At 34.0% G+C, this 16,065-nt stretch overlaps 2 protein-coding genes across 2 annotated transcripts; both read left to right on the top strand.

Annotated features, from left to right (window-relative positions):
- The first annotated feature begins 10,764 nt into the window (after positions 1-10,764).
- LOC141673038 (protein ROH1A) lies at positions 10,765-12,532 on the top strand. The gene is made up of 2 exons (XM_074479769.1): positions 10,765-11,644; positions 12,107-12,532. Exons 1-2 carry the CDS (start codon positions 10,787-10,789, stop codon positions 12,422-12,424), a joined length of 1,176 nt encoding a protein of 391 aa, XP_074335870.1. The 5' UTR covers positions 10,765-10,786; the 3' UTR covers positions 12,425-12,532.
- Positions 12,533-13,372: 840 nt separating this feature from the next.
- LOC141672839 (heavy metal-associated isoprenylated plant protein 39-like) lies at positions 13,373-14,234 on the top strand. The gene is made up of 3 exons (XM_074479522.1): positions 13,373-13,543; positions 13,677-13,752; positions 13,836-14,234. Exons 1-3 carry the CDS (start codon positions 13,538-13,540, stop codon positions 14,159-14,161), a joined length of 408 nt encoding a protein of 135 aa, XP_074335623.1. The 5' UTR covers positions 13,373-13,537; the 3' UTR covers positions 14,162-14,234.
- The last annotated feature ends 1,831 nt before the right edge of the window (positions 14,235-16,065 follow it).

Consider the following 16,065-nt stretch of genomic DNA (forward strand, 5'->3'; position numbering starts at 1 on the left):
GATTACAAGGGGAATATAAATACAGAATAACCATTCCAAAGATACTCCTAAATTTACTCCATGATTCCCTGGCTTTTCTGTGATTTCTAAAAATAAACTGTGACCAACAAGCTGGTCCAACATTCGATTTCCAGCTAATTATTATTATAGAATATATATTTTATTAAGAAGTAAATCATGCTTAGATTAAATACCAACAATATGAACACTTGGAAAGGATACTCAAATTTTGCAGAAGGGATTGAAAAGGTTTTACATAGGTCTACAACAAAGAAAGCAAGTGAAATAATAAGTATGATCAGTTGGTCACTGTTGAAAAATAGAAATGATATTATGTGGAAGTAGAAAAGCAAAGAACCAAAAGAATTATTTGAATCAGCTATTCTTGTCCTTAACTGATGGCAAGGTGCACAAGACATGTCTTTTGACTTTTCTTTTGGGTTCATGACTCAATCAGACAGCACTTCATTACATAAGAAATAACCAAATATAAATTTCGTTAAGGTCAATACTAACGCAGCTCTATTCGAAGATTCTGGGTATTATAGCTTCTCGATGATAGCTATATGGAAGCTAGAGCTTGTTGTAAACAAGGCAGTGTAACCCTAGAAATGACAGATGTCATTGGAGTTAAAGAAGTGCTCAGTTGGGATATACAAAACAAAGGGTGGACAGAAGCTACAGTAAAGACTGATTGTCTTTTATTAGTTCAAGCAGTTAAATGTTGATATGTCAACTTATCATATTTCGGTGGAGCTGTGGAGGATTGTAGAAAGCTTTTATCTAATTTCGGAGATCGTAATGTAATCCTAAACTTTGTTAAACTGTCTGCGAACCTAGGGAGATATACTAGTTCCTTAGTTGATCCTACTTGGACACATGATGACATTGGTGACATTAACCAGGGGCTCATGCGCCCGTAATGATAAACGATTTGAAGTATTAATGAAATTACTTTTTTGACAAAAAAATCAATTATCTTTTCTATTTTTTATAAAATTAATAGCCAAGTAAAACCCAAGAAACACATTCACCCACATATTCCCCATGTATTACATTTCTTTGCATTTAATATATATACATACATATATATATATAATAATAATTTGGTTTGTATATCAAACTAATACAAAATGGTCCGGTATTTGAAAAATGTTTTCATTAATTTGAAACCAGAAACCGCCTCTTTATTTTTAAGGTCGCGTATATCTTACACTCTTCCGACTCTGGATATGTTTAGTTTGATTTTTCATTAATTTGAAGATTTGTTTTTTTTTATGTAGATGTAAGGCATATGTCATAGCCTATTTGAATATTCGAGGATTTAACTCAACTCAAATAAGAATATAACAAGTAAATAGTGGATCTACCGTCAAAAAGATCTCACAAAGTAACATCTGTCAGAGGATTCAGAAAGAAGGTTCATCTACAGACTTGAGGACTTAATTCACTGGAAGAAGTTCAAGATATAGATCAAGCCTCAGTGATATAAATCAAGATTGTGGATTTAATCAAGTGACAGAGATCTTGTTAGGGTATCAGTTAATTACAGGGATTTAATCTGAAGGTAATCAAGTGATCAAAGTCAAGACATGAAGAAACGTCCCGGAAGTTAGTCACTCATGAACCAGATAGTACATCGAGTGTCAACATTGAAGTGGTGGAATTGATTAATAATTGACAGTGATTATCAGAAGACTTTCAGAAGAATGGTTGCTGCTCAAGATTAGTATTAATTCTCTATTAATTAATTAAGTCATAAAATTTAATTAAGAAAATAAATTAAATCTGCAAAGATTAATTTATTGATTAATTGAATTAATTGATTAACTAATTCTGAATTAATATTAAGAATTTTCAGAATTATAATTGGATTAAAATCCGTTTTAATTCAGCAAGACAATTGAAATTGAACTAGCATGACAATCTGGATTGTCATACCGATTGTCATGCCAGGTCATTTCAATAGTCTCACCGAAAGTTATACTGGAAGGAGGATTGTCTTGCCAGTTCATTTTGATAGTCTTGCTAGTTCACTCAATTGTCTCACCGAAAGTCATGGTGGTTCAACAGATTGTCTTGCTAGCTCAATGGATTGTCTTGCCGATTGTCATGCCAATTAACAGATTGTCTTGCCAGTTCAAGTAGGTCTGTTGAATGTTTATAAAAGAAGAAAAGCAGTAGAAGTCATTAATCATCCAAAATCCAACAACTCAAGAACAAAAGAAAAGCAGCCGCAGAAAACATTTTATTTTTCATCTGCTAAATTCAAGATCACATTTCTAGTTATTAAAGTTAAATCCAAACAACTAGAAATCATTCTCTTGTTCTTGTGTAACTATCTAGCGGATCAAAATCCCTAGAACTTAATCTCAAATTGCGTTTAGCATTTGAATCTTTTTATTGCAAAAATAGAAAAAGTTCATGTCGAATTTATTCTAGATTTGTGATAATTAATTTGAGATTAATTCCTTGTAATCAATACCGTTGTTGTAACACCTTTCAAGTTTAATAATATTTTTTTTAAATTGAATTTTGTTTCAATTTTTTATTCCGCACTAAATTCGATTATTCGGTATTGTTTGTATTCAACCCCCCCCTTCCACAAACACATTGGGACCTAACAATTGGTATCAGAGCCTTTTGATTAACGAACACATCAAGATCCTAGACTTTTGTGATTTTTCAAGTCCTTGAATTTTTATTTATTCAAAAATTCATAATGACTTCAAAAAAAGTTGGAACCGTTAAAATTCCACTATTTGATAAAGAAAATTATATCATGTGGAAGAAGAAGATGCTCTTGTTTTTACAAGTTGCAAATCCCAAATATCTGAACTTGTTAAAGAAGGGTCCAAAAACTCTGATGGTTATTGAACCAGAGGTGATAGTAGATGATGTTGTGATTACCAAAGCTAGAACCTATCCAAAAGAGCCTGAGGATTTTTCTCCTGCTGAAAAAGAAGAAGCCTCCTTGGATGCCAGACTTCAGTTAATTTTAGTTGATTCCCTCGATCCCTTGATGAACAGACATGTGATGAACTGTAAAAATTCCAAACACATCTGGGAAACTATTGAGGTGATTAATGAAGGTACAGAGGAAGTTAGGGAGAACAAGTTGGAGATCCTAACCTCTGAGTATGAACATTTTAAATCCAATCCAGGAGAAGAAATTACTGAAGTGTTTTAGAGGTACAATGCATTGATCAACAACCTGAACATAAATGGAAACTATTATTCAATCAGGGAGGTCAACAAAAAGTTCCTTTTAACACTGTCAACTCATCTTGAACATAGAATCACTGCCATAAGAGAAACTAGAGATCTGAGTGAGATTTCTTTGGATAGACTCTATGGTGTGTTAAAAACCTATGAGTTGGAGCAGATTCAGCAGAAGAAAGTCTACGGGAAAGATAGAATGGTCAACACATCTACTGCACTTGTAGCTGAAGGTCAACAACAACAACAATCTCAACAGTCGGAGAGAATGGTACAGTTTTCCAAGGCTGAGGAAAATGTGTTAGTAGCAGAATATGATCCTCCTACTACAAATCAATCCAGTGATGATTTTTATTCCTTGGAAGAGCTGGAGCAATTGGAAGATGAGTCAATGGCCCAGATTGTCAAGAGATTCTTCAATGTCAGATTCAAGAGAAATCCCAAGTTCAAGTACAAGTCCAACTACAACAGATTCCAGACAGGTGGATCTTCATCCTCTAACACCAGTAGTGGTGGATACAAAACAGGGATGGTTGATCGGAGCATCATTAGATGCTATAACTGCAATGAGTTGGGACACTTTGCCACAGAATGCAGGAAGCCAAAGCAAGTAAGGAAGAACTCTTATGATTCAAATCAGAAGAGTAACTCTGAAAGGGCTTACCTGGCAAAGGGAAGAAGCTTGGATGATACTGATAGTGAAGATGAAGAAGATGAGAATCTTGCTCTTATGGTTATTGATGGAAAAGCTTCATCGTCAAGAAAAGAGGTAAAATTTACTGATGCTGAATTAGTTTATCATCTAGGAGGTTCCTTAGATTGTGCTCGTCGTGATAATGAACTGTTAAGTCAGCATATCAAAGACCTTGAGAAAGAGGTCAATGAATTAAGACTTGTGCACATTAATCAAGACAAGTTAAAAGAACAAGTATCTTTTCTAGATAATAGAGTTAACTGTTATAGACAACTCGAAACTATTCTCAAAGACAAGATCACCGATCTTGAAACTAAGGTTAGAGCCTACTTCAATTCTTGTTCGAAGGCTAAAGAGTTCTACAGTAAGCAAGCTGTTAATCAAACATCTGGAATAGGTTATGATTACAATGCTACTATTGGAGAATTAGGCATAAACTCCCCTCCTCATGTATGTGCTAAAGGTAGGGAAGTACCACATGTGCTTAAGGGTGTTGATGGACCCCTCTATAAAAAATCAATTGTTGAACCATTTGATACGACCTCCTCTATTATTCAAGAAGAAATGCGTGCTGAAGATCTTGCTAATGAGAAGGTTGTTTTCAAGTCAAGTGTGTCGAAAGTTCCAGTCAAATTTGTGAAAGCAACTGAGACTAACTCAGACACACATGAGTTGGATAACAAAACTGCCATGTCTACCATGCATAATTTGCATGTTGATAATCCCTCTCATAAAGCATGTGGTGTTGCTAATTGTATGTCTTGTGCTTTTAAATTGATGTATGCTTATTTTAATGGTAAGCATGTTTCTAGTGATAAGACTACTCCTCGTCAGCATGTGAATAATAGGAAGCATGATAGGTCTAAGACTGCTAGTCCTTCTAAGGCTAGAAAGGAGACATTTGTGCCTAAGCCTAAACAGAAATTTGTTAAGGCTGTTTACAAGGTCAAATGTTCAGTCATTGAGAAAGTTGAGACCATTAAAGTTAAGAATGTTGTTTTGCCTGACAAAGGTCAATTCTACAAGTATGACGGGCCCAACCAAGTTTGGGTTCCGAAGAAGGTCTAATCCATTTGAAGTGCAGGGCAGTAAACAGGTGGAACCGGTAGTATGCATTCTTGACAGTGGATCGTCAAGACATATGACCGGAGATAGAGCCCTGCTATCAAATGTGGTTGAGAAAGCCGGCCCACTGGTTACCTTTGAAGATAACATCAAAGGTTTATCTGAGTGATATGGCTGTTTGCAAGCTGGAAATGCTATCATTGTAAAATTGTATATTGTGCTAGGTTATTATCAGGAAGCAGTATCTAACATATAGCACCAGTGACGAGACTTGAGAATATTACGACATATCAGGCACCTGATGCACATTACACTTGGAATTGGACTCTAGTAAGATGTGTACAAGTGTACTCCTGGTTGGTGAGTCAAAAGAGGGAGTCAATGCACCACAGTCCATGGACTTTACAGTTGCAGATCTATTGGACTATGCAATCTCTTCTTCACAATCTCACTTCAGGTTGGTATGAATTAGTGTACTACTCAAGCAATCGTCAAGAACATGGTATGTCACTCTAACTGAAGTTACAGTTTAATATAAACTAGTAGAGTCGTCATATTAATAACTCTCTTATTACTAGGCACAAACATATTGTTTTATATGTGCAGTGAGATTTAGGAGAAAATCAAACTTTTTTCTACATTAGTGATTTCTTATTTCATTAAAATCTTTTGAAATCAGTAGTGTACATCATTTCTCTCAAAAGATTAAATGTATAATTTTCATTCATTATAGATCTTAAGTACATTTTATCTCTCTATTGCCATATGTTCTGTGATACAGTTTCAGTCTCCAATGGCTTTCTTTCATTGACAGTCATGAGGTTGAAAACCCACAACATCTATCCCAGACTGTAAAGACAAACACAAAAATAGAAACACTCCTTTACCACTAAAATGAAGTATGAATGAGCGTGAGGGAGATAGTGCCCTAGTGCACCACATAAGGAAGGTTCTGTAGTCAACCCAGCAGCTCTGTCTCTTACAAAGATGAGTAGTATTTAAACCGAGACAACTGCTAGCCCCCATACATCTTCTCAAAAAGATGTAATGGCTGAAAAGGCTCAAAAACAGTTACTAGATTCATTCTCTCAAAAGGGTGTGTCTATTGAAATTTATCTGTCGGCCAGGGTATCCGATGTAGTGTCACCACCTCAAACATAAACAATTCTTGATGCACAAAGAAAGGTTACACACACAAAGGATGAGTTGACGGAAACAAAAGTTTCGACCATTTTAAGGTCAGATTCGATTGTTCATGGTTCGTTAATGGACCAATTGCCTTTACAGGTGTTAGGAGAGGGTACTGATCCAAAAGCCATATGTCGGTGGTCAGTGTCTACCTCCCCAGGCTTAAATCCCCTGAATGCATCTGCGGATAGTGGATCTGACATAGGCGCAGATCGGCAACTTGTTGACAATGATTCAGATATTACCTGATGAGTCACAAGGAAATATCTTCACAGATATTAGAAGGGAACTTTGATCTGTATGCTAAATTCGTTGGATCATTGTTTACCTTCCCAGAATTCAAATCTGGAACCCTAAGAGGGAAACTAGCAACTTGTAGATTATGACTCAGATTCATCTGACGAGTTTAACAAGGATGGGGATTTGCGAACTCCCATTGCACCACCTGTGACCTCCTTAAGGATGGCTAAGGTGATTTTTCTTGCAGGTACAGCTGAATGTTGGAGCTAATAGAGGAGTGATACACTTGTGAGAATGAGTGTAAACACGAGTGGAGAGAAGAGTGAAACACATGTGAGGTACACTAAACAGAATCACACACTCATAGTGAGGAAGAAAGAGAAACTACTTGTTATTTCTTTTCCAACCAAGTGAAATATGAGAACTCCTTCAGACAACGGCATACATTCCTTCTCTAAGGGGGAGATAAAAGCTTAAGTAATAGTTTGGAGGATTCCTCAACTAAGGGGGAGAAATAGCACGGAGGAAGAAAAAGATCCTACATATGTACACTACACCACACCATTATTGTTTGTAACTATGGATCCTATTGTACGGGAGAGGTGGTAAACACAAGGTGATTTCCTAGTAAGGGAAGAAGTTGTTTTTCAAAAGGGGAGTACCATTGGTTTTTATCTGCGGATCCTATTGTACGGGAGATGTGGTAAACGAAGTTGATCTTCTTTAAGCAGTTAATTCTCATAGGGGGAGAAGCAAGAGAGATATGCGCTTCTCAAACAGGAAATGTGGTTGTACAAAAGAAGATGAAACTACTTGAAAATATGTTCAGTCTAGATGAACATCTATTTGGAATCTGGAAAATGTTAAATTTAATAAATTTAATCCAGAACTTTTCTGCTATTTACTTTGCATTTCTGTTTATATCTTTTTCTTATTTGTTAGTTGAGTTATCCTCTAGGTATTTGTTGTTATTGTCTAACAAACAAATAGTGGGAGATTGTAAGGCATATGTCATAGCCTATTTGTATATTCGAGGATTTAACTCAACTCAAATAAGAATGTAACAAGTAAATAGTGGATCTACCGTCAAAGAGATCTCACAAAGTAACATATGTCATTGGATTCAGAAACAAGGTTCATCTACAGACTTGAGGAATTAATTCACTGGAAGAAGTTCAAGATATTGATCAAGCCTCAGTGATATAAATCAAGATTGTGGATTTAATCAAGTGACAGAGATCTTGTTAGGATATCAGTTAATTACAGGGATTTAATCTGAAGGTAATCAAGTGATCAAAGTCAAGACATGAAGAAACGTCACGGAAGTTAGTCACTCATGAATCAGACAGTACATCGAGTGTCAACATTGAAGTGGTGGAATTGATTCATAATTGACAGTGATTATCAGAAGACTTTCAGAAGAATGGTTGCTGCTCAAGATTAGTATTAATTCTCTATTAATTAATTAAGTCATATAATTTAATTAAGAAAATAAATTAAATCTGCAAAGATTAATTTATTGATTAATTGAATTAATTAATTAATTAATTCTAAATTAATATTAAGAATTTTCAGAATTATAATTGGATTAAAATCCGTTTTAATTCTGCAAGACAATTGAAATTGAACTAGCATGACAATCTGGATTGTCATACCGATTGTCATGCCAGGTCATTTCAATAATCTCACCGAAAGTTATACTGGAAGTAGTATTGTCTTGCCAGTTCATTTTGATAGTCTTACTAGTTCATTCAATTGTCTCACCGAAAGTCATGGTGGCTCAACAGATTGTCTTGCTAGCTCAATGGATTGTCTTGCCGATTGTCATGCCAATTAACAGATTGTCTTGCCAGTTCAAGTAGGTCTGTTGAATGTTTATAAAAGAAGAAAAGCAGCAGAAGTCATTAATCATCCAAAATCCAACAACTAAAGAACAAAAGAAAAGCAGCCGCAGAAAACATTTTATTTTTCATCTGCTAAATTCAAGATCACATTTCTAGTTATTAAAGTTAAATCCAAACAACTAGAAATCATTCTCTTGTTTTTGTGTAACTATCTAGCGGATCAAAATCCCTATAACTTAATCTCAAATTGCGTTTAGCATTTGAATCTTTTTATTGCAAAAATAGAAAAAATTCATGTCGAATTTATTCTAGATTTGTGATAATTAATTTGAGATTAATTCCTTGTAATCAATACCGTTGTTGTAACACATTTCAAGTTTAATAATATTTTTATATAACTTGAATTTTGTTTCAATTTTTTATTCCGCACTAAATTCGATTATTCAGTATTGTTTGTATTCAACCCCCTTTCTACAAACACATTGGGACCTAACAGTAAAGTTTTGGATCTAAAGTTCTTATATCTCTGAATTATTTTATAGTTTGCAAGTTTTATGAATATTATGTAAATATACTATGTAACTTAAGTTTTTCAGAGTTTAATTGTTATATTATCACACACCCCATTCAACAATATATAACTTCGATTCGTTCTTTCTCTTACAAATTTTCCCATGTAATACGGGGTGGGGTGGGTTTAATGTTACGAAACTGCTTTTTAATAGTGTACTAGAAATTCTGATAACATTGAACGAAATTCTGGTTAATAAAATTTCATATAAAGTGTCTCGCACGTTGATAACTAGTTTATTGGGCCGCTGCAAAGCGGCTTTCTAAAATAATATTTTAATTTTTTTGTTTCTTATAATTCTTATCTGATCTTTAGTATTATGAAATAATAAATAATAAATAAATATAATAAATCAAAAAATTTAAAAAGTTGTTCTCTCTTTAAACATGTTTACTCTAATGAGTCGCTCTCTCGTTATTCATAAATATAATATCATAAAATTATATTATTTATTAGTCAATAATCAATATAATTTTTTTTTTCTATTTAATAATATAAAAAGAGAAAATTACAAAAATATATATGAGAGGCGTCATCCCTCATGTTCTCCTTTACTATAACATATATAATATGTAATATACTTATATAACGATTTTAAAAAAATATTGAGAAAATATATTTATATATATTTGTCTTCATAATATTTCACATGCTAAAAATTAAAAGAAAATTTTAGGAAAAATATAATATGATAAGTTAATTTTAATAAAAATAGGAAAAATGATAATAAAAAAGAAATTTGAAAAAAATGAAGATAGTAAGTTGATTTAGATAGAAAGTAAAAGTTTTAGGAGAATATTATGATGACAAAGTTGATTTTAAAAATCTTAACGGAAGATGTTGTATAAACTTTAGGAGAATATTATGAATGATGATAAATATTTATAGGATATTCGTATTTGTAATATTTCAGAGGTTAAAAAATCGAATATAGTAAGTTAATTTTAGGAGAAATTGTAGTAAAAAGAAATTTTAGAGAATATCAAGATGGTAAGTTGATTTAAATAGAAAGTAAAAGTTTTAGGAGAATATAATGATAAGTTGATTTCAAAAATCTTAATAAAAGATTTTATAGAAATTTTAGGAGAATATTACGGACGATGATAATATATTTAGGAGAATACTAGGTAATTATAATTTTTGATATTTATTAACTCAAAAAATTGAGAAAATTAGAAAAATAGAATGAGACAATTTGAGAGGCGCCACGTAAACACTCTCTCGTCTTCTCCTTTATATAAGTATATTGATGATTGATGATTGATGATTGATGATTGATGATTGATTGATTGATTTATTATAATATTAATGTCAACTTTTTTTTTGTTAATTAATATCAATGCCAACTTAAATATCTTTATCAAAATTATTACTAACATTATACATAATTGTATATTTAAATAATATGAATAATTATAATATTACAAATGGACGTATTTTGTATGTATTTTAATATTTGTATTTTAAGTTTCAATTTGTTAAAAAAATTATTATACTGGAGATAAATTTTGGTTAATAGGATATTTGAAGTGGGGATGCTTGAAAAATTTTATGTGACCATTGACACTGTAGTAAAAAGTTTGAAGTAAAAAAGTAAATGAGTATAAATATTAGATATGCAAAAAAAAAGGAATGCCCAAAATATTATTTTCCCGTTGGAACTTCCTATAATGCTGTTCTGTCCAAAATAACTACTAAATACACATTCAAGGTATGTGTATTCAAGGTATTACAAAATGTAATGGAGTTGAGTTATATTTTAGCACTAAAAATGGAAAATGCCAAGTCAGCTGCAAACGGAACATATAGGAAAAATTGTGGTCCACGAACAAACGTGTGACCCTCCAAAAACAACGTTAAAATTATGAAACCATCAACCATAATTTCACATCACACATTCTCTTTTCTCAATTTCACATTTCCTTCTGTAAAAAATCTCGAAAACGGAACGAGAATTATTCAACAATGCCGCCTACGGATCATCAATCTTCGTTTCTCAATCGGATCAGCATCCGTCGTAATCAAGTAGCTTCGATGGAAAATAACCATGATCAAGAATTAGAAGATATTGAGCTATTCCAAAAACACGTAGCCGAACGCCTAGCAGAGCTCGCGTCGACCTCTGCTGATGACAGCAACGAATTTCTCTCTATAGCCTGGTTCCGAACCCTTCTAGACGCATTACTATGCTGTGAAGCGGAATTCAAGGCAGTTTTGATCATTGATCGTGATCCTTCTCATTTTATTAAGCCTCCTCTTGATCGTGTCGGTCCAGAGCTGCAGGACAGGTGCGTTAAAGCTCTGGACATATGTAATGCAGTAACATATGCTATTGATCTAGTACATTACTGGCAGCAGCTAGCTGAGATTGCTGTTACATCATTAGAACAAAGACCAATTGGAGACGGACAGGTTGCACGTGCCAAAAAGGTCTTAAACGCTTTGCTGATGTTTATTGCTGATGATAATAAGGAGCAGACAAAATCTACAGAAAGGAGCTGGTCATTTGGTCGTCGGGGATCAGGAAGCACTGTATCCAAGGACAAGGACCGGGGCAGTAAAAATTTTCGGTATCTGAATTTGGCTTTTCATAAGTCCTGGTCTGCGGCTAAAGAGATTCAGGCAATGTCAGCTAATCTGGTGGAGCCGCGTGGCAAAGAGGCAAATGGATTGGCAATGCCGGTCTATGTAATGACTAGTGTGCTGGTGTTTACAATGTGGGCTCTAATTGCAGCGTTTCCTTGCCAGGAGCGTAATGGATTGCCTACACATTTTCCTGTGGCGAAAAATCTGAACTGGGCTCAGTCGTTAATATCTTTGCAGGCAAGCAAATATACAGATCACTTCAATGACTAAAATTCAAATGAGAACCACTTTAGCCTGAAAACATTGGTTGTGCATGTTATGCAAACAATTTTATAGACACCGAATTAAATAAATTGCGTTACAAATAACAGATAACTAGCATTCTATTGGAGTTGCTCTATGACCTGACTGTATTATGTTTAGGTCAAATTTAAAGATTGATCATGTTAGTTTTGTTAGGATTTGTCTTACATCGTTTGTAGGAGAGTTTGCTAGAATATAAACAGTCAGATAACTCCATTAGAATGATGCCTTTTGGGATGTGTCCAATACCAAATCCGTGCGGGCTCAGTCCAGAGCGGACAATATCATACTAATGTGGAGTTAGGTCTGCTTAGCAAACCCAACAAATTTAATTTTATAGTATTGAAATTTTTTATCCGAGTAGCCCTAATTATTGGCTATGAACCGTGTTTTCAGGAGAAGATAGGCGAAGAATGGAAGAAGAAGGAGAAGAAAGGCAAAGGTGGATTGTTAGATGAGGTGCAGAAGATGGAGAAGGTGGCAACATCACTCGTCGAATTCACGGATGCCTTTAAGTTTCCGGCAGAGGAAGAGAAACTGAAAGAGTTAGAGGAGCAGGTGAAAGAACTATCGGAGATTTGTAAGAAGCTGGAGGAGGACTTAGCACCATTACAGCAACAAATAAGGGAGGTGTTTCATAGGCTTGTAAGAAGCAGGGGTGAGATTATGGACCTTGTTGAACAAGCTAGCTACATGATGGGTTCATCAGCTTAACATTGATAACCAAAATCCGTGTTTCCTGTTTTTTTTTGTACAGTTTTCTTCATTAATCAGATGTATCAGTTTGTTTGTGCCTAAAACTATTGAGGAATTTTTGCAGAAGCATGCTGATGGCTCTACGCTCACCTTCTTATAGAAACGAATGGTTTTACAAAAATTAAAGTGTTAAGTGATGCTCTACGCTCACCTTCTAATAGAAACGAATGGTTTTAACTTTTAAGTAACCAATCACGTCTAAAACCAATACTAAATACCACTATCTACACGTCTCAAACCGGGATCACTCCCTAACTAAGCACCGACGACATGTTAAGTAATTAGTCCATCTAAAACCTTAAGGTGTCAGACGAAGGTGTCAGACGAAGGTCCCAATAAGATCTTATGTTTTTCAACACAAACCATGTCAACCGTTTATCTCAACATAAATATATCAAAGTATTAAAAAGTAATATTTAAACTAGAATATGATCCTGGGCATCTAAATTAGATATCATATCTGGTATAAATAGTTACAGGCCGGTTGACAATGGGAAGGCTTGTGTCATGCCGCTCTTGTAAGTTATACCTACATCTGACCTTCATTTCATCTATTGACATAGTGAGATTCTTTTACCGGGGACAAAAGAGCAGATTCTCCTCTTTTTCTTAATTTTCTGATACGAACACATTTTAACGTGAGAACATAACATCGTGCTCTAAACAGAACAAACTAATCACCCCTCTTCCTAACTACTCTGTCCATTCGAATCTTGAAATTAGCATTTACATTTCTACTGAATTTTATCATGTCAATATCCCCATAGTCCATACGTTTACTAAATAAACTTATTTAAACTACAATCATTTCACAAGATAACAAAAAAAATTATTTTGTAGTTTAAAAATGCATTAAACTTTCATTTGGTTTCGGAGGTAGCAACCTTCTACATTACAAAATTGGTAAGGTCGCTTTATAGGTACACTTGTAGAACATAGAAAAGCGCTGTTCTGTGAGTCTATATATACTATAGAAAAAGGCTTCATCTCTGTTATCAATCATATTTAGTCGACGTTTTCTTATTGAAACTCAACCCTCCTGCAAAACCAGCAGTCAAGACTCTATCAGAGATGAAGGTAAAATTTCTTTTGTCAAGTGAAGTGACAAGTTTCTGTTATCGTTAGGTCATGACTATTGTGATGTCGGAGTCTTGTGCACTGGTTACAAGCTTTTATAGTTTGCGTCAACTTTATTTTTTGTTTGTTGCAGAAAGTTGTAGTGAAGTTGGATATACATGATGAAAAAGAAAAGAAGAAGGCCTTAAAATCAGTTTCTAGTCTCTCAGGTACAAAATCCTATTATTATTTTACGTCGTTATAATAGGGGGAGTGCTGGTTGAATTTTGTTTTTGTTACACTGTCTTTGTAGGAATCCAGTCCATATCGGTAGATATGAAAGACAAGAAGTTAACAGTAGTCGGAGATATTGATCCAATTGCTGTGGTGAACAAGTTGAGAAAACTATGGCACGCAGAGTTACTAACGGTTGGTCCTGATAAAGAACCTGAGAAGAAGAAAGAGGACGACAAGAAGAAGGAAGACGAGAAAAAGAAAAAAGAGGAAGAGAAAAAGAAAGAACAGAATGAACAGATTCAAAATTTTATCAAAGCCTATCCGTATTATAATCCTTATGTAATGCCACAGTATGCTGTTCACAGGGTAGAGGAAGATCCTAATTCATGTGTTATCTGTTAATTATTCTTTTTAAGCTAAGTATGTGTAAGATAATCATATGTAATTTTATGTTTCATCTGAGGAAAAACACGTGTTGAACAACGTAAAATAAGTCAGAGTTGAGTTGATTGATCTTCATTGATCATTAGGCAGTAATCTGGTAAGATGAAATATGATCTTCATTGATCCAGATTTCTCTTACGAGTCCGAGAACGCGTATACATACACGCTCGCTAGATCACCTGAAAAAGACAAGAAAACAGATATACATAAACTAAAAATTAACACTGCAGTGGCAGCGGCGCCAAAAACTTGTTAGTCGCTAAACACGCGCTAATAATACACGCAAGTATACGCGTTCGCAAGTAATATAAAATCTTTTCTAGTTCGTTCCCACAGAAATTGGCTTTAATTAACTAATTAATTCATGCACTTAAGCAATAATATATGGTTATTTTTCAATGCTAAAACGATAACAAATAGAGGTTGTTTATAACTAAAAATTAAATTAACAATTATAACTAAGAGAATAAAATTGGTTGAATTAATATATATGACAAACATGAAAAAATTCTGCAATGAATGACAACTACTGAGAATAAAAATGGTAACATTACTTCTCCAGAGACACATTGCAGTTCTCATACCAATTTAATCATTTCAAGAGCTTGAATATCATGAATTTAGTCCAGCAAACCCTTGTGGAGATCTAAAAGATGTAAAACAAAAGAGTAGTAAGAAAGAAGGGCGATGGTCCACGTCCAGCAATAGTTGACAAACTATCTGTCCACGAAAAATTTCCTTAGATAGAAAAAGGTCTAAAATTTAATAAGTATGGACAGAGTGACATGACCTTCTACATTAAGCTATCCGCGGATATATGGTTGCATCCATCACTTGTAAGGGACCGGAACTCAATAAAGATATCGAAATAGTGAAGAAATTGATTAGCAAGGAGAACTAAACACTTTTTCCTTGTTGGTAGGGTTGATTTTTTAAAAGTTTAAAACAGAATGTATGAATAAATTTGTAAATATTACATCACACAAAAGATATATATGTATATATTTCAATTCATTTCATTATCATCCCATCACTTTTCTTCCAACATGAGCTTTTCAGAGCTTATCACTGTTTGCTGCTTAGCACACTGCAATATTGTCTTTTTGTGCCTTTCTTTTTCAAATATGCTGAACTTAACGTGCATTCTGATGTAATGAATAAGAAATTTTGTCATTTTTTGTGATATTTACAATGCATTTGATTGATAATTTATAGTTGTGCTTGATTGACATTTTTTTAGGCTTTGTTTACAGTACCATGATTGTGATACAATGTGTTCATTGATGGGCTTAAGCTGTCCCTTTGTAAATATCAAATGACCAAATCAAGTATATGTATTGCCTGGTAGAAGGCATTGGGTCGGTTTTTTCGGATTAAAAAAGGGTTGGTTGGATGGGTTTGGCCGGTTTACGCAATCCATGTGCAACCCTGTACAAGGGTAAGAAAGGTAAAAAAAGAATTAAAAAACAATTTAAAAGAAAAATTGTATGCTCAACTGCTCAAGGTGATAAAAAAATAGGTAAGAATTACTCCCTCCGTCCCTAAAAACGTTTCCTCTTTGTGTTGAACACATTTGCCAATGCACAATTTTGATCGTTAATATCTTTAAATTCGTATTAGTATTAAATATAAAAAATTTCACTGTATTAAAGTACTGATAAATATGAATCCAACGAGATCACTAATGACTATATTTGATATTATTAAATTAGACGTAAATTAGTAATCAATCGTTTACCGTGAACAGTACCAAAAGTCAAAAGAGGAAACGTATATTGGGAAGGGGGGAGTTTTAAAGTACAGAGGCTTAAAATAGAATATGTGAAATGCCTCCAGATTAAGTGCCTGTTTGGGGAGGTCCA

The sequence above is a fragment of the Apium graveolens genome, chromosome 7 (assembly GCF_009905375.1).
Source record: "Apium graveolens cultivar Ventura chromosome 7, ASM990537v1, whole genome shotgun sequence".
In the NCBI taxonomy this organism is placed as follows: Eukaryota; Viridiplantae; Streptophyta; class Magnoliopsida; order Apiales; family Apiaceae; genus Apium; species Apium graveolens.